Source organism: Ambystoma mexicanum, chromosome 3q (assembly GCF_040938575.1).
Source record: "Ambystoma mexicanum isolate Mex_15411 chromosome 3q, UKY_AmexF1_1, whole genome shotgun sequence".
NCBI lineage: Eukaryota > Metazoa > Chordata > Amphibia > Caudata > Ambystomatidae > Ambystoma > Ambystoma mexicanum.
Window position 1 is genome coordinate 302986582 of NC_090926.1, and position 19400 is coordinate 303005981.

The 19400-nt window shown below is 45.9% G+C and overlaps 1 protein-coding gene across 3 annotated transcripts in view; it reads left to right on the forward strand.

Annotated features, from left to right (window-relative positions):
- KMT2D (lysine methyltransferase 2D) overlaps positions 1–19400 on the forward strand; it is a 2224302-nt gene that overhangs the window by 889208 nt on the left and 1315694 nt on the right. For all 3 annotated transcript variants that reach the window (XM_069653836.1, XM_069653837.1, XM_069653838.1), the window contains one exon: positions 9566–9739. In XM_069653836.1, coding sequence (XP_069509937.1) covers positions 9566–9739 — 174 coding nt within the window. The remainder of the gene's footprint in view (positions 1–9565; positions 9740–19400) is intronic.

Sequence of the window (19400 nt, forward strand, 5' to 3'; positions counted from 1 at the left end):
TAAGTATAAAAAGATGGGCTATGCTTTTCTTACCCATCTGGTGACTCTTGGTTTGTCAGTCAGTGTGAAGGTTCACTCTTTCCTGTTATCGTCCTCTACAGACACATTGCAATGTCTACAAAACAGACAAAGAGCAACTGATTACTCACAGCAATGTGGCTGCAAATATTTGTCCCACCGGAACGGGTAGGAGAAATATTACTGCCAGCCACTTGCTAACAACAAGCCCTGCAATCGGGGACAGCATCGGGGCATTTCAGCCTTTTCATTTGATAAGGGCCATGAGCCTCAGGGATGTCCCTATGTTGCCAGCTGGTTCCCTATGTTGCCAGTTTGCAGTGTTATACAGTAACACAGCAATTTATATATACTTTTGTTCTGGGGCTTAATGCCTGAGCTGCATTTGAGGGAGCCCTTCCGGCTGTCACTTCCCTTGGGGTATACAGAAGTGTTGTCACCTCATTGCCTTTTCACACGGGTTCCTCCACAGCAGGCACTTGCTGACAAAGGCTTTATATAGGATTTATAACTTTTCAGTGGGTTTTATTGTTTCAACTTCCTGCTGCTTGGCCTTTCAGTGATAATCGGCGGCTGTTAACCCCCCAGATTATTTTTGACATTTCATTGGGTAAAATTGATGTGACATCTACTGTGATGTCATCATATGCTACTTACTATTTTTGAAACTGGTCCCAGAATGTTGGCATGTCAGTCTTAGATTATCTAGATGGATAGCTGTGTGCTTTAAAACTGCAGTTATCTGACATACAAAGATGTTCCAAACTGGATCAAGTGTCACTGGAACCCTGGCTTTCAGTCTTGTGATTAAATGCTTGTGGCACCTTAATCACGAGACTGAAGGAATATCTAAAGGCCCTCTGCAGCACCATGCTGTTTAGTGCAGGGCCTGGGTGCTTAGAAAGTGGCAATTATTTCCACCCACTTACGATACCAACGCGTACCTGTGGATAGAAATGCTCACGAAATTAAAGCACACTTTGTACTTTAGCATTTCAAACAAGGGAAAAGGGGATAAAATCACAGGCAATATGTTTGTCTAGGCAAGGGAATCAGAGGACTTGTTCAAAGATACAGATTAAAGTCAGTAGGCCTGTGCCAGTGTCTTTGGAGCAGATGCTCAGTTCCGAGGATCACACGTTGAACAGATTTGAGATGCCAAGAGTACTTGGATATTGTCAGATGGAAGGAAACCTTATAAGAGGGAGGGAAGAAAGTATAAATCTTCGTGGAAGAAAAGGGTTCACCCCGATTCCGGATGGTCAGTCGGAGAGAACGACCAAATATTCACAGTAACTTATTCCGTTGGAGAAACGCTGGTGCCACTGCAGATGTTCCTGGTAGTTCCTGCAGACTTGCGGCTTCAGTCGTGGGGACAAGGAGGATGACGTCTGGAGCGATCTGCACTACCCAGGCATGAGGCCAGCAGCAGCGAAAAAGACAACTATGAATAAAAGGTGCACTCCTTTAAATCAGGAGAGGGCTCTTCTGATGACTATCTGGACCACTACAGCACAGCAGTGATTTTGACCCAGGAGAGGATGCTCTGACTGAAGAAAGGATGAGCTGGTTGATCCCGCCAGGCACAAGGGAAGAAGACTCTGGATTGGATCTTCTCTTGTCGTTGAAGGGTAGATAGCTCAGGACTGCAGCAGGGCGTCACCAGGATCCGTGGTTGCAGCAGCCATCGTCTTCTCCGCTTCTCTTTGGTTTCTTGCAGTTCCAGTGGTGACTCTGCCTTCTAGCCCAAGAGTCCTGCCTTTTATGCCAAAATCCCCCATTCACACAGCCTGGCTGTCAATCACTCAGCAGGGGTGGGGGGGGGGGTTGTCCAGCCCGGACAACCTCCTCAGCCAATCAACCCAAAGTGCGACTTGGGTCTCCAAGGAGACCCTGTGCAGGGGGTGACTACACCCCTCCCTCACATTCAGCCCACGTAGACACCCAGACGCCAAAGGAGGGCTTCTGGTCAGAAGGCCGCCAAAGGTTGGCGTACAAAAGAGGGAAACCTGGTTTGCCGTGCAAAGAAAGACCCAAGAAGGATGTTAACAAAAAGAAATGGCGATTAAACCCAACCGGAGCCGAAATAAAAAGTATTTGGGCAAGCGGGTTAAAAGTTCGAGGCTACTAAAATAGCCTAAAGCGTACCACGTTATATAATATAACCGCAGTAGGAAAATTAGGGTAGGTACAGCTGCCACCAGCCAAGTCTTAATGTTAAGGGAGCGAAACAATGCTCCAAGAGGCACAGATAAAAAGGGCTAAGATTTAACCCTTTCCAATACTCCATATAAAAAGGGGTGTACTGGATCCGTGGTTAAAAATTGACTAAAGTTAATGGCAACTTTACCCTTTTCTGGGGGACAGTAGTCAGCCCCAGAAAATGGAGTTGGTGGGAAGCCTAAGAGACAACCCTGTGTTAATGCACTGAAGGTGCTGTTTAACACACAAGAGTGGGGCTACTGAAGTGGTGTACTCCAGAGTCCACAATCACAAAAACAGTCAACATACACATGGCAAAACATAGGTAAGAGTGGGGGAAAACTCACACTCTTACCAGGTGGAAAACAAACTCCAGAAATCCAATAAAGCTGCTGAGGGACTCACTAGTTATGGGAAATTAGCCATTGAATGAGAATTCTCCCTAACACCAGTGATGCCCAGGTTGTCACAGATGTGATTAAGCAGGATGGCATGGTTGACTGTGTCCAGCAGAGGAAAGATTGAGGAGAATGAGAACTGAAGGAAGATTAGAGTCAAGATTAGAGAGCAAGCCTTCGGGTGTTCAGGAGATCACTTTTTGTGCTTCTGGCAGCTCTGAAGCCAAACTGGTGGTTGTGGAGACCACCAACACTCTGTATGCAGATTAAGCTGGGCGATGGCCAACCTTTCCAGGAGTTTACCCAGTAAAGAAGTAATGGAGGTCAGGCGATAGTTAGCCGGAGAGGAAGGATCAGCAGAGGGCTTCTTAAGAAGGGGGTGCACAAGGGAGTGCTTAAGGGGGAGGGGAAGGTTCCAGTGGCAAAGGAGTGATTGCAGAAACCAGCCAAGTCTGGAGCCAGGATGTCAATGTGGTCTTCGATGATTCTGGATGAGCAGGGGAGAAACTGCTTTGACGAGATTTCCATAGATCAGACTTGTCTAGAAACATCATCGGGGGTGAACAGGGGAAAGGAGGAAGGGAAGGGCCCAAGACTGGGCAGAAGTGGAAGGGGAGCAGGAGGAAGAGAGGGTGAACAGGATGTCCTGAGTTTTAGTGGTGAAATAAGAAGCCATGGCCGTGCAGAGGTGCAGAGGGCCTGGGAGGGAACAGGAGTGGTAGAGACAGCAGCAGGATTGGCCAGCTCCTTGCAGATTTTGAAATGTTCGTCTGAGTTGTTAGATGCCGCAGAGTCGTGGGCTTGGATCTGGGCTCTCTTCTTAGTGAGGACAGAGTATGTACTGTCTTCGTAGCAGTCGGCAGGCCAGTTTGTCAGAGGGTGTGCCTGATGCCCTCCACTTCCTCTCAGCCGCCCTACACTTGCGTTTAAGGGGTGGCAAGGTCAAAATCTTATCAAGAGTTGCATTTGGAAGTGGGCTTCAAGCAGAGCCTCATGACGAGAACAAGGACGTAAAGAGTGTTCGAGATAGAGAGTTGAAGGTTAGAGAGGGCTGTGTCAGTGTGAGAGTCGGCCAGATCCAAGGGGAACGCTCTATGGATGAGCTGGTCAGGGAAATTTGCTTGCACTTTTCCACCAACAAAGCTCCTTAGCAGAATAGTGCGCAAAATTTACCAGGAGCAAGCAACTTAAATTCTGGTTGCTCCTGTGTGGGCGAGACAACCTTGGTTTCCACATTTCAACTGGCTATGTGCAACCCAGTCAAGCTCCCATGCCCATACAACATGCTCAACCAACAGTGGGGGCGGTGGGGGGACAATGTTACACCCCCATCCTCAATCCATGATCTTTGCAGATTGACACCTGAAGTCAGTTTTGGAATTTAAACTACCTTAAAGGTGTATGGAAATCCTCAAGGAGGCACGCAAACCTAACACCAGACACTGTTTAACGAATAGAAAGAATTCGTAACATGGTGCCAGTCACAAAATGTGAACCCTATTGAATCTTCTCCATCAAACATTCTTCACTACATGCTCCACTTACTAGACTCTGACCTAGTATTCAATTCCATCAAGTTTCACCTACCGGCTCTATCCGCGTACACCACTTCACAAAACAGGACATCCTGGTGGAAAGTCCCTGTTAAGGCTGTCATGGAGGGAGTAAAGAGGACCCCCTCCCCCATTTGTAACCTGCCTCCAGGGTGAGATGTCAATGTGGTACTAGCAAAGCTCCTACGTCCCCCTCCCCCACCCTCTCTTTGAGCCTATGTACAAATCCAGCCTTAAACACCTAACATACAAAACAACTTTTCTGGTGGCCATCACCTCCATGAAAAGTCAGTGAGCTATAAGCTTTATCACTGCAAACCCTTTCTTTGTCGTCCACAAAGACAAATTGGTACTAAGGCCACACCATAGGTTTTCACCTAAGTTCAAATCCAAGTTCCCTGTTAACCAATCCATTGAACTAACCTCTTTCTTTCAAAATCCTTCAAACTCCGCTGAGAACCACCTCCATACACTAGATGTAAGGAGGGCAGTTCTTTACTATATAAAAAAGACAGACCCCTGAGAAAAACAGACCAATTGTTTGTCTCCATAGCACTTTGCTGGTAATCTGATAACGTTTCAGAAAACGACATCTCGATATGGATGGTGAAATGCATACAGTTCTGCTACTCCCTATTAAACAAAGCTCTGCCTTTCACACCAATTGATCACTCTACCGGGGGTACAGGAGCTACTTTGGCCTTTATTGCAAATGTCCCGCTAGACGCCATTTGCAAAGCAGATACATAGTTCATATGTACTTTTATTCAGCATTACTGCAATGAGACACATTTTAAAGCAGATTCACATCCAATAGTCAATGTTTATGTGAAACTACTATTTTGGGCTCCTTATCTTCTTGCCTTTAACACTCTGTGGAAACCGCACATGGTGCTCACAGTGACTTCAATCACTGGGGTTTCTACACGTTTTTCTAAGTCCTATTACCACATGTTAATGTTCCTATGTTTAATATTTGTCCTGTTGTGCGCCCATGGCACAAAACGTTTGTAAAAAGCAAAAATATATTCCTCTCTTTTAACCAAAATAATTGCTTGCTGGTTTCTGTGCGTTTTTCCTGGTACCTAATATGAATAATTTGACTATAGATCCACTTGAATTGTTGGTTGATCCAATTAAGCTCTTAACAATATAGCTTCCTTGCTTGACAACCCTTAGGTAGCAGTTAACCTTTCCTTGTTTGTATGCTTGTATTTGCCCAGTTCTGCTACTTGTCCTTCAAGGCAACCGAACCCTTTTTGTTTTACAATTCACAGGTGGGATAAGCGGTGCTAAAACATCTATTTGCTGTTGTACCTTCTCACAACCCACCACCTTCTCCAGACCATGCTCGCTACTCTATGCATAGCATGTGATTCAAGCAGATCCAGAACCCTCAGAAGGGGATATGTTACTCACTGTAATCGTATTTCTGATACTTCTATCTGCTTAGATTCATATGCGCCCACCTTTCCTCCCCTGTGGAGTAGAAGGTGCATAAATGTCTTCTGACCATCTACTGTGATCTGCTTTATTACATCTGTACCCAGGCTACACTTCATGCTACCTCATGTCCGAAACAATCTGAGGGACCTTGACACGTGATTGACCATGGGTACGTGAGACGTCACACTAGGGACAGTATTACTGGCACGCCCTGTTGACGTCCCTTTTCGAGTTTTGAAAACAAAAAATGTAATACTCCGCTGCTACCACTAAATGTCGGCCTATGCCTAGCATGTGAATCTAAGCAGATACAAGCATCCGAAATACCATTACGTTGAGTAATGTATCCCTTATACAAGACTGTCTAAATTGAATTATGTGCCATATTGCATTGTCTCATTGAGGGCACGACCCCACTCATTCTTTCCTGAGAATAAGCCTTGACTGCTCTCCATTACTTGTTTGGCTTTTGGTTAACCTCTTGGAGTTCCTTGTTCATAAGAACTCGGGTGGTCAGTTTCTAGAAATCCATCTTAAAGATGACCCGAAATGCTTTATATGTTGGTCATTTATATGCAGTCCCAAAGAGACGGAGGTAATGTCACACAGGTATGTGTATCGTACTAATTTGACGGGGAGCTAAAAGCAGCTTCTGGTTGTTGGTGTGCAGCTAGCCAAGCTAGTCTAGGGTAGAAGGAGCTAAACCGCTCTCTGCTCACCTCAATTTCAAACCCTGTTAATGACCACTCCTCTGTCCCTAGTGTAGCCTTTGCTCAATTGAAGGCAATCCACACTGGCAGGTAGATTAAAGTATTTATTTGAGAAGCATTGTACAACACAATAAGGCACTGCAGGAACCATAAGCAAACTATATCTGTCTAACAAGGATTCTGAAGTGATTTCATGGCTAATGTAATGCTTAACCTTAGAAACTAGCATGATACCATGTACCAATTTCCGGCTGTGCTGTGTGAATAAAGCAAACAACAATGGGTATTAAAATATCTCAGATGTTTCCAGAAGAACTGTCAATACTTTGGGGTCCACTGACCGGAGGTTGTTTGGTGTGCCTGTACTTTGCTTGTCTGTGCAGAGATACTGTTTTGAAGTTGCTCTGTGGAGAGAGTTCAGCTACAGTCCTCTGCAGAATTGTTCTGTGCTCACAACATCGGGTTAATTAAACAAATTAAACTTTTATTAGAGTCTTAATATCGAAGACTAGTCTCGAAGTGGAGGACCTGGATTCAAACCTGTTGAACTGCATTGTCTTGCTTCCAAGACAAAAGTGCTCCCCCTAAGCGATCATCCCAGCCCAGGTTATAAGTATAGGGACTGTCTGCAGAACTTATTGGAGGATTAACTTTTAGATGTGCTTCTGTAGATGCAGACAGTGGAGATGGCACTGGTCTGCTGTTGTAATTGGGCTATCTGTCCTCACTAAGAAGAGAGCTCTTATCCAAGCCTGCATCTCCGCGGCATCAAACAACTCGGCTGAACTATTTAAAATCTGCAAGGAACTGGCCCATCCCACTGCAGTCTCTACCTCTCCTGTCCCATCCCAGGCCCTCTGCACAGCAGTGGCTTCTCACTTCATTTCTAAAACTCAGGACATCCTGTCCCCCCTCTCTCTCCTCCTATCGCCTCTCTCCCTCTATTCCCTGCTCTTCCTCTGCCCTTCTGCAGCACCCCCCCTCCCTCTTTCTCTGCCTTTCCCCTTTTCTCTGCAGACAAGGTTTCTAGACAAGTCCGTTCCATGAAAGTCTCGTCGAAACAGGTTCACCCCTGTTCCTCCAAAACCATCAAGGACCACATCGACTCACTGGCTCCTGCCCTGGCTGATTTCTGCAATCCTTCGCCACTGGAGTCTTCCCATCCCTCTTGAAAAACTCTTGTGCACCCTCTTCTTAGGAAGCCCTCTGCCGACCCCTCCTGCCTGGCCAACTATCGCCCAATCTCCATCACTCCCTTCCTGGGCAAGCTCCTGGAGAAACTGGCCATCTCCCAGCTTAATCTCCACACTGAATCTGTTGGTTGTCCCCATGACCATCAGTCTGGCTTCAGAGCCGCCAGAAGCATGGAAACTGCTCTCCTGAACATCCGTGAAGACCTGCTCTCCAACCTCGACTCGAACACCCCGTGCGTCCTCATCTTGCTTTATCTCTCTTCTGCCTTTGAAACTGTCAACTATGCCATCCTGCTCAACCGCCTCTGTGATAGCCTGGGTATCACTGGCCAGGCTCTGGCGTGGCTGGCTGACTTCCTCTCTGACTAACCCTTCCAGGTCCAACTTGGGTCCTTCCTCTCTGATATCTTTTTCTCTACCTGTGGTGTCCCCCAGGGATCTAACCTCTCTCCCTGGCTGTTCAACCAATACCTTGCCCACCGCATTGCTGCTCTCTGCCCCAATTTTCAGTGCTATGTGGATGATACCCAGCTAATTTTCAGGCTACCCTCGGCCTCCTCCTCTCCTTCCCTCGTCTGCGACTGTCTGTCTGCTATCCAGGAGTGGTGTGCTGCCAATGACCTCTGCCTTAATGCCAGTAAGACTGAGATTATACTCATCGGCACACCCACTCCCACCTTCCGTGCAGCTCTCTGGCCTGCCTCTCTTTGCCCTCTTCCTGCTCCCACCTGCAAGGCAAAAAACCTCGGGGTCATCTTCAACTCCACACTCTCCTTCTCTCCTCACATCTCTAAGAAGGCTCACTACCATCTGCACCTCTTCAGAAGTATTCTTCCTTTCCTCTCCTTCCCCCAGAAGTTCAGTCTCCAGAGCCCTGGTTCTCTCTAGGCTGGACTACTGTAACAGGCTCTATCTAAATCTGCCTGCCTCTGCTCTCCGCCCTCTGCAACTTATCCAGAACAGGACTGCGTGACTTGTCCTTGGCCTCAAGCCCAGGGATCGTATCTCTCCGGGACTGAAATGTCTGCACTGGCTCCAAGTGGCTGCGAGGATTAAGTTCAAAACCCTCTGCATTGTCCATAAGGCCTTCTGGGGGCTGGGGCAGCAATACCTTCAACTCTCTATTCCGAAATATCTTCCTTCCCGAGCTCTTTGCTCATCCGCCTCCAACTCCTTCAGGGTTAGTCGCTTCTCCAAGCAACGAGTTGGTGGTAGATCTCTCTCTTCAGCAGTGGTCTCCCTCTGGAACAGCCTTCCTGCCTCCCTGAAACTTGAGGAGAACCATCTCCGGTTCCGGAAGCACAGAGGAAAGTTTTGAGGGGCTTCCGGAACCGGAGATGGTTCTCCTCAAGTTTCAGGGAGGCAGGAAGGCTGCCTCCCTGAAACTTGAGGAGAACCATCTCCGGTTCTGGAAGCCCCTCAAAACTTTCCTCTGTGCTTCTGCTTTCTCTCCTCCTCTCCCCCGCTGATTTCCTGGCTGAAACTACACTGGTTACATTGCCACCCATTCTGCTCTCGGGCCGAGGCCCCGCCAGTTGCTCACCTGCACTGCCTGCCTGGCAACCCCTACACCTGGAAAGACTGTTTCTGTATCCCTACAGTCCCCTTACCTGCACTTATGTTTGCACTTACCTTGCACTTGCCACCAGCTCTGGCCGTTTTATTTATTCTTTTATCCTACTATCTCATGTACTGCACTTTCCCCTCTCCCTTCGCCCACGCACTTTTTCCCTTTCCCCTTCCCATGTACTTGCGCGATCTGACAGACACCTGGCCTAGTAGGATCGTTATCTGTCTTCCCCTGTTTCCCCTCCCTTGCTTCTTCGCACCTTGAAACACTTGTGTATAGGCGTGTTATAAATGCCATATCATATATCATGTTGCGGGCAGACCTAGGTGAACGATTGGGTGGATGTTGTATTTTAAGATTTTTTCTTAAGTTTTGGTGCTTATGCCTGTGATGTTGATTTGATTTTTCTAATACTAATGTCTTAAACATCTTTGGTTGTACAAGAACATCACATGCTTATTACCATAATCTGCAGATCTGCCGAAGATGGAGACTACAGACATCCAGCAGCTCCTGAAAGACGTGCTGGGCCCTACTGAGCAAGAGCAGGTGCAGGAGCGGCATCAGCTAAACTGTGTTACTTCGGAGTTGGAGACCAGATGCATGGATGAAGACCTTAGAGCAACAGCTCAGATACCATTTCTTCAAGGTGTGTTCATGCTTTTCAGTATCCATTGGAGTCAGATGGTGTTTTATTTAGTGGAAATAAATGATAAAGTATTTCCTGATGGATGTCTGGTTTGTCATCACTGGTATAAAGGTAACCTAGATCTTGCTTACTAAAGTACCTTAATATTTGTGACTTTTGTTGTGGATTAGTCAGTTTAACCTTATTAAAGTATTAAACAGCATCATCCAATTAATGCGTTTAGTTTCACTTCATCTACTCTCACTTTGTCTGCCCTTATAACGCGCTGGTCTGCATACCTCAGGTAAGGCTAATTGCACTAGCATACGGACAACTTGGTCCAATGCAAAAGGTTATTTAAATTACTATTTCATCCTCAACACTTTATTTGGATAAAAATCCATGCCATTATATTCCATGAATATAAAGTACATCAAAGTATGCTAAAACTAGTTCTCCTGAATATATACATTTCGTAAAATGGTAACACATTAAGTTTAAACTTTTATAAAAAATCAAAGAACTATACAATCTGCATTTATCACATGAATCGGCAAAACCCAGTTTTTTAAATTTCCAATATTTCTCAAAATAGTAACATAAAGCATACATTGAAAAAGCAGACCAATTCATTAGAAGCATGTAAATCATCCCTTACATTTGTTATTCAGAGACCTGAAAGATGGTTTAAGCCAGTGCCCATGGCTTGTGTAGAGGTGACAGAATAATCAAATATGTGCTCATCCCAAAAACACCACAAAGGCATGTCTAGATATCTAATGTTTCTGTGTTGAATTAAAGGAGAAGAGATGTATTATTCCTGGATGGAATTATATTAGTAAGCGTTTAGCCATTGATGAGTGAATAAAATCTAGGTAATCAAGCTGAAGCATTCAAATGGATTTTCATAATCCACCCTGTGACCAGATTCTGAGAGGTTTTGGGACAGTTTTTCTGAAGTCCAGCTAAGGACTCAATAAAACCCTTCAACAGACAGTAGAAGACTCCACTCTTAGACTGGATCTGCGTGAAATGACCGAGTTGAAAAGTCAGACTACCAAAAGTCCCCCCACCCCCATTTGTTTATATATTAGTGTGTGTGAGGGGAGACCCCCACAGCCCCCCCTTCTTATGCCCATACATTTTCTATTAACTTTACCCCTGCCCCCCTCACATACATATGCAAACAAATGGGGGTCAGACTTTTGGTACTCTGTCCTTTTGACCTTGGTCTTTTTGGCCTAATTCCTTAGAATAAGGCTGTACCAGCTGGATATATGGTAGCGTAGACAGAGCAGCCAGACTTATCATAGGAGGGAGAGAGGGCTGGAGAATCAGTACAAAGACATTGTAATACAAATATGGTCCAATGAGAAACTGTATTGTAAAAATAAATGGTGTATTTAAATACAAGTAGGCCCAGTTAAATCTTGGGGGATATAGGTACGATCACACGTCATATAAACACATTATAAAAACCACAACACTATGCTTTAAAGTACACACACCAAAGCATAGACCTTATTTATAAAACTAGTCTAGGTAAGTCAAACCTTTTCATACACTTTCAGTATAGGTCACACCTATTCTTGGGGAGTAAAAACCAATAGTTAATTTTAGATGACCTTCTGTAATACAAGTGTAGTAGACTCTAGCAGTTTTACTGTGACGCTTGGCAAAGAAATCCTAGCAAACCAACTGGACAATATACGTTTCTGAGTAGTGGAACACTTATTCTAGGAATAGTAAAAGCCTGTAACTCTATTTTAGGATAAGTTATTCTAGGGGAAATGGACCTTTGGGTGGAATATACAATTACTTTTCAGCTCAGTGGAAAACAGTCAAGATCAGTAGTTCAGGATTGCACCATGCATACCAAGGTCATCTACACCCAAAGAACAATTTTCAAGAATGGCACACAGGTAGTCTAGGCACGTAAAACCTATATACTTTTAAAAGGAGCTTTCAGCAATTTAAGGATCAGTGTAACCTAAGGCAGACTTATTCTGGACAGGCTAACAGCAAGTCCGTGGAAGCCAGACCCATTTGGGTACACTCATACATTTATATCCTAACAGGAATAGTTCCGTGGAAGTAAGATAATTACTTTAGGGAAGATGGGGACCCAATACATAGGTGACCTAATTGTATCAGGGAGAGTTCTTAGAAATGTGCTAATTCTGAAATGCCAGGCAGAGGAACACCAAATGGAGTGCATCACTTTCAAGTCAGACCAGAGCGCTAGGAAGATACTCCGGATTTCCTTGATGCAAGACTGACCAAGCCGGAGCCACCTCAACAGAGTGCTGGACCCCAGAAGCAAGGAAAGTCTGAAGTGGTATCGGAGAACCGCTGTGTTGCTATTTGCTGTCGGGCGCGAGGAGCTGAAACGGAGAAGTCCAACTGAATTGAAGTTTGCCTGTTGCTGTCGCCGACCATCCTCTTATGTTGCAGGAGTCTCCAGACGTCCTACCTCTTGTCCCCCTGACTGAGGTCCAGGATCAAAAGGACCTGCAGAGCCATACAGGAACAGAAGCCAACTGGGACCATCTCTTCTAACCAAAGGTATTGTACAGTCTAAGAGAACTTACCTCTTGCCTTGTAGCCTTACTTGTTCTCAGTTGAGACCTGTCTTGGTTGCTCCTGTAGACTTGCTTGCATCTTCTACACCTCACAAGCCTCCCAGTGTGTGGCCCTACTTGATTCTACTTTTTCTACAAAGACTTCTAAAACATTGTTCAAGACTTTTACTTGCCTGCAAGAATTGCTTCAGCTCATCTAGACTCTTGTCCCAATTGACATTGGTTGGCCTGGCTCCCTGGATGACTCTTCTCTCCTCTGTGTTTTTTACCTTCCTTCCAGGAAAGGGTTAACTTGCTTTGCATTGGGGGCTTCAAACGTACTTACCTGCTTAAGAATATTTGTGCGATTTCTTGTCTTATTCTAAAACCTCTTCTTTGACACCAACGTTAGTATTGCTCTAAATGTGCCAGTGATCTATTAATGTGCAGTGTCCAAGCTATTTAAATCACCTGAGGGTGTAGGAAAAGTCTGTGCCATCCCAAATGGGTATTTGCTGATTTAGTGAAACTAAGAGTGTGTATTTTGGAGTGTATTTGTGTGTTACTATTATATTGCCCCTTCTGAAGGAGGCCTATTCAAACTGACTGTTAAATTAATAAATGTTTGTTTAATCAAGAAACCTTGAGTGCAAGTGTTTATTTCATCCTTGTCACTGTGAAACTCCCCTACTGGTCACATTGACCCCTCTTGAGATAAGCCTGGCTGCTCAGCCAGGCTACCAACCTGTGTAGTACAGACTTATACCAAAGGTTGGATTCCTATTGCCAGGAGTTCAAGGTGGTTGTAGTGCACCCAAAGGGTACTGCATACAATCTTGCATACAACCTACTATCTACTGTCTTTTAGAATGGTGAGACAGTTTCAAAGGAAAGTAAGACTTTGAGCACACTTATTCAGAATGGCACACAGCTGTTCCAGGTGTGTAAAACCTACATATACTTTTCAGAATTGCAGAGCATATCTAAGTTAAGTAATAACTTTACAGATACTTTTCAGAATGCCAGAACATTTTCAAAGTAAGTAATATTACCTTCAATTTATTTTTACACGCGAGTGAACACTTTCAAGGTAAGTAAGAACTTTTGTAACTATTTACTCTGAGGGCAGTTACCAAGTAACTCTTTTTACAAGTAAACGTTTCAACACTTTTACTTTCAAGGCAGGAACCTTATAGTATCCAGCCCTTCCTAATCCTATGACACAAGTTCTCTGAGGCAGAAGAGGGACTCTAGTGGTCTGGGAGCCTGCTGAGATGGTGCCCAGTTGCAGGCAAAGTCAGAGTTCCTGAGGAAGACTTGTCAAACAAGTAAGTATTCTACTTTCAAAGTTAGTTAAGGGTCCAGGGACTTCAGAGAAGACACCCTATGAGGATTCCAACAGTGGGCCTGGGTGAACTGGACGAGAGGACTCCCAATCACAGAAAACACCCCAAAGCTACACACCTCACAAGAGTCCAAGGAAAGTAATACCCAAGCCACCCAAGCCAACACAGTACCGCAGCACAGAAGAAGAGTTTGCAGCAGGAGGGCTTCATGATCTGCAGCCCATAACCGGTCACTGGATACGTTGTCATGAAGACTGAAGACAGGACCCTGGAAGGACTTGCGGAGCAAAAATCAACGGGAAGGCTCCAGGCAAGAGTTTCTTTGCGGCTGGATGCAGTTCTGTGATTTTGGTGCCCTTTTCAGGAGCCAGAAGAAGGCCAACGCTGGTTGAATTCTCGATGTATGCAAGGTTTAGCCCTCTGGTGAGGGGACTTTTGGGATTCGATTCATGTCTCTGGACTTCCAGCAGGATGCCAACAGTTTCAGCAAGATTCGTAATTTGGAAGACCATGCACCACACAGTGGCTCAAGGTCCCAGGGTATTGGGGGTATTGAAGCCCTGCAAGGTCACAGCAGGACGTGGGATGGCTCAGAATTCAGGTCACTCACTGAGGTATAAGGAAAATAATCCACCAGTAAAGCAAATGTTCTCGGGTTGACACAGGTCAGGTAAGATTTTCATAGGAGGTAGTGTGACTGAACTTAGCAAGATGGGTGTGTGGTGAAGGGTACAGTTAAACAAACACAGAGCACTAATACAAGTTAGGCTGAATGTGTAAAAATAGTTAATCTTGTAGCCTTTAGCTAACAGTTAACAATTAAAAACTGTTAGGAAAGATTTTCATTTTATTCTTTGGTTTTGATCCGGGCATGACTTTTTGAATTGAAGTAAAGACTTCAGCTTGCATGTTATGGGGAAACTGATCAGTCCTTCAGACTGTCGCTGCTAAAAAACTGTGTTTCTCCAGCATGGGGTCTGGCATGGATTCACATGCTCATGATTATTCCCCGTCGGGCTGGGAATCCTCAGTAAAATAAAACAGTTTAACTTTCACTTTAAAACTGTATTTCGAATGTATTGTGTCCTCTCACGTATTCCTTATCTTTGATAAATCCACTTCCAGCTTGCTAGCCTCGGAAAAAGAAATTCACAGAGGGCGCTGCGTGTCGACGTCCCACGAGTCTGTGTCCCTCGGAGGCCTCCGTATTGGCACCGGCGTCACCATAGGTATAAATAGTCTTGCGCAGTGTCCATTGCTCAGTTCTGTTTTTCCGCGCTTCGTAAGCCTTGGAGACGCAACGCTCGGTTCTTCTATTCATCGAAAATTTTCGAAAATCTTAATATCCTGTGATGGCATCTTTGTCCGAAACATCGACGCCACGAACCGGCTTCAAAAAGTGTCGAGATTGTGGTAAAATGCAGCCATTAACGGATCCTCACAGGATCTGTTTGTGGTACCTGGGATCAGAGCACCAGTGTTCGGAATGTGAGGGCTGCATGTCCATGACGGTGAAAGCCTTGAAGGAGCGTAGGGGGAAGTTAGAAAGAGGTAAGCCTGTTAAATCTTCTACTATTTCGAAATTGTCCTCGGCTGTGTCGAGACATTCGTCTCCTCACCATTGAAAGAAACATTCCCGATCGAGGTCTGAAAGCGGTTCCCACCACTCTTCGAGATCGAGACATTCTAAGAAGAGGTCTCATAGATCGCCCTCTTCTTCATCCTCAAATTCCCCAGAAAGGGTCACCTGCCCCACTAAACACAGCTCTCCAGCTAAGTGGGAGGAATTTCAAAAGAAAATGCTTAGGGTCTTCGAAAACGTGGCTTTGAGCCCCTAGGAGATGCCTAGAGGTGATACCCTGGGTGAAAGACGCGAAAAACAAAAACGCAGAGTCATCTAACCCATCAAACAAAAACCCATGAGCATCACGAACCCTCGAGTAAAGACCAGACTGCATCAAATAAGACTGCGTCCTCGACACCGTCGTCAACTCCGTTGAAAGAGAAGCCCTCGAAGCCGCAGGCCCCAACTGCGCCATCTGCACTACAGGTGTCGAATGTCCCGTCCAAGGCGTCAAGAGTGGCGTCGACAATATAGTAGGATTACGATTCTCTCGATGACATTGAGGCCTTTTTTGAGTTTTTTGACACCATTTACAGCATTGTCGAGACCTATGACGTCTGCATCAAGAACAACTTTTTCTCATGCAGTATCCACCAATTTGGCACCTTCTTCTCTGGAAATGGGCTTTGCCCCTCTTCAACGATCTGACTATTTCAGAGCTTTATCCTCTATTTATGAGGAAGGAGAGGACCCTGACAATCGGAGGCCTTTTGGTTTACAAACAACAAGAGCGCCTATTCCAGAGGAATTAAACTATGAGGAGAATAGATTGAGAGATCTTCAAGAATCTTTACAAGATGCCTGTGGCATAGATACCTCTCCAGAGGCAGAATTTGCCAGACCAGAACCTGGAGAGCATGCAGAAATGCCTTACAGAGCCCTTATGGGAAGAATTATGGAATTTATGGGGTGGACAACACCTACACCCTCTTTCCAACAAGATGATCTTACAGACATCTTAGATAAAGGGCCTCAAGAAGACCCTATAGTTACTTTTCATGCAGCATTGCAGAGAAAAATAGCTGAAAAATTGGGAAACACCTGAGGTTATCCCGGAAGTAAATAAAAAACTCTGCAAAATACAGGGTGTCGTCCTCAGACCCTGAATATTTAAGTAAGCACCCAACTAGTGTAGGTAACAATGACATCAAGTAGTAAGTAGGCATACCCCACAAGACAGGGATGACAAAGGATTTGATGCCATGTCTAAAAAAGATCTTTTCAGCATGCAGTATGGCACTCAAGTCTATTAACGCCATTTGCATGCTAGGAGGAAAGACGAATTCTTGATCATCAAGGAAGGGAGGATGCGATGTGAGAGTCCCTCCAAACAGGTCTCGACTCTGCTGCCAGCATCAGCAGAGCAATGGCGGCAAGTACTACAATCCGCAGATTTGCATGGTTGCGGAAGTCTGGTTTTGCTCCTGATGAACAAGCCAGGCTTCTGAACATGCCCTTTGACGGTACCTCTCAATTTGGCAAGAAAGCCGATGACCGTCTGGAGAAATTGCAAACCTCAAAGGCGGCAGCAAAATCCCTTGGGGCTGCAATCCATCAAACTGCAAATCGCCTCATAGGTACGTCCTGGAAGGGGAAGCCCTTTCGATTTTACTCCGCATTTGGAAAAAACAGAGGGCAGCTAGCTCAAAGGGGCTAGAAACGATTCATCCATGGTGGACGGGTCAAAGGTACCAAGCCCGCATCAGCAGGTGCTGCTTTACCCTCCGCATCTGCGTCGGCCGCTTCTAAACCTCTAAACCCCTCTGAGGGCTCACCACACAAAACACCAGTAGGAGGCAGGTTAACTCAACATCTGACAGAATGGCAGGCTATTAAGTCAGCTGCTTGGGCATTGAAAACAGTTGCCCAAGGTTACTGCCTGCCTTTCCTACACGCTCCTCAGTCATCCACTGGGGAACAACTCTTTGAAGCTTCCAGACGCGCTCCTTATGCAGGAAATTTCAGACCTGCTAGAGAAAGATGCCATAGGCGGAGAGGAACAAGGGTTTGTGTTCCCCCTACTTTCTAATACCAAAGAAGGACAGAGGACTGAGACTCATCTTGGACTTGTGAGAATTGAACAAATTCCTCAGGAAAGACAAGTTCAAGATGGTAACCTTTTCTCAGATCCTTCAGGCCCTCCAGCTTCAGGATTGGTTGGTATCTCTGGACCTTTAGGATGCTTACTTTCATGTGCCAATCCATCACAAGCACAGGAAGTACCTGAGGGTCGCAATTGGCAACTCTCACTATCAATTTTGTGTTCTGCCATTTGGGCTGACCTCCGCCCGAGGGTCTTCACCAAACTAATGGCGATTGTTGCAGCAAGTCTAAGGAGGGGAAGGGTTTTATATCTACCCCTACCTGGACGACTGGTTGATCAGAGCAGTGTCCCCGGAACAAGCTCAGATCCATCTAGATTGTTTGCCACTTCCTACACAAACTGGGCTTCTCCCTCAACTTAAAGAAGTCACAGATGATGCCATCACAGAGACTACAGTTCATTTGAGCAGTACTGGACACATCCCTGGGAAAAGCCTCACAACCAGAGGTGAGGGCTCAAGATATACTACAGATGGTCACCAGGTTTCAAAATGTCCATGGCATCCTGCATTTTTCTAGTGCCAGAGGCTCGCCTGAGAATGAGATCTCTCCAGTGGGCGCTAAGGACCCAGTGGTCGCAATTCTCAGGAAGAATGTCAGATCTCCTACAAATCCCGGACAGAGTAGCACAAGACCTTCAGTGGTGGGCCTGTCGGGAGAACATTCTGAACGGAGAACAGTTTTGGCAACCATGGCCGGAGATGACAGTCAAGGACGCTTCACTCACGGTGGGGAGCCCATGCCAACGACTTGCCCATCAACGGTCATTGGTTTCCATCGGAGTCCAGACTACACATCAACCTATTAGAGCTGAGAGCGATCAGACTAGGGCTGAAGGCTTTACTGCCATCAGTACAGGGAAAACATTTCCTGATAATGATGGACAACACGGTGGCCATGTACTATTAACAAAAGAGGCGGCGTAGGGTCACTGCCACTGTGCAGAGAGGCAATGCTGTTCTGGGCAATTCAAGAAGGAATCTCTCCATCGGCAGTTCACCTGGCCGGAGAGGAGAACTCTACGGCGGACGCTCTGAGCAGGCAGAACAGTCTCACACGAATGGGAACTAGCTCAGGAAGTCCTTCAAGAGATCTTCGCCCTTTGGGGAACCCCTCAAGTGGATCTGTTTGCCATCAGTATCTAAATCACTGCCCCCAATATTCAGGAATCTGTCGAGACGCATTGAAAGAAAGCATCCACATCCGAAAAGGCCCTGGTTCCGCCAAAAGTAGTCGCACAGCCAGAGGCCTGAACTTTAGAACTTTCCGATTCTGATCGCCTTGATCATTTCAGCGGATTCTCAGAAGCAACGGCCCAAGGATTCATCGAAACCCAACGACAAGCACCAAGATTCGTCGAAATCCAGAGATAGGCCGAAGGATTTACCGGAACCTACGGAAAGGCCCACAGACCAACAAAAGGACACGCTTCAACCGTAGGATCCCCGAAAACACTTTTCGGAAGCTCCTGAAGGGATTCCTTCTACGTTAAAGAAATATCGACGTATACAGACGGAAGATCCACTAGAAGAGCCTTTTTCACCCCAGGCCCGCTCTGGTTCATCTGTTTGGACCAGAGAAAAACTTGAAGGATGCATGGACAGGCTAGAGGTTTGTGGAACTCTGAAGTCCACACCCAAGAGATCTATGGAAGAAAATCCCCCTCTTCCTGTGGCTATGCTGCAGAGGGTCTTTGACCCTACTCCAGATGAAGAAGCGGAGGAATATATTTCTGACCTCACTGAGGAGGCTCAAGATGAAGATCCCTTTTCTTGACTCTGAGGAGGTTCATTTGGACCCTACTGAGGGCTGGGGAGTAGACCCAGACTCCATTGATCCTCGCCCTTGGCCGTCGCCTACTCAAACACCGGAACCTGATTCCTTGTGCTTCGACGCCCCCTCCTAACACCCCCACTCGACAGGCCTCACCGGTTGACTATGAAATGGCTTTCAACGCCATATTGAGGAAAGCAGCGGATCACTTCAACATTGCTACTCAGGAGGCTGATTTTGTTGAGGATATTTTAAAAGGAAAACCACCTGCCAGC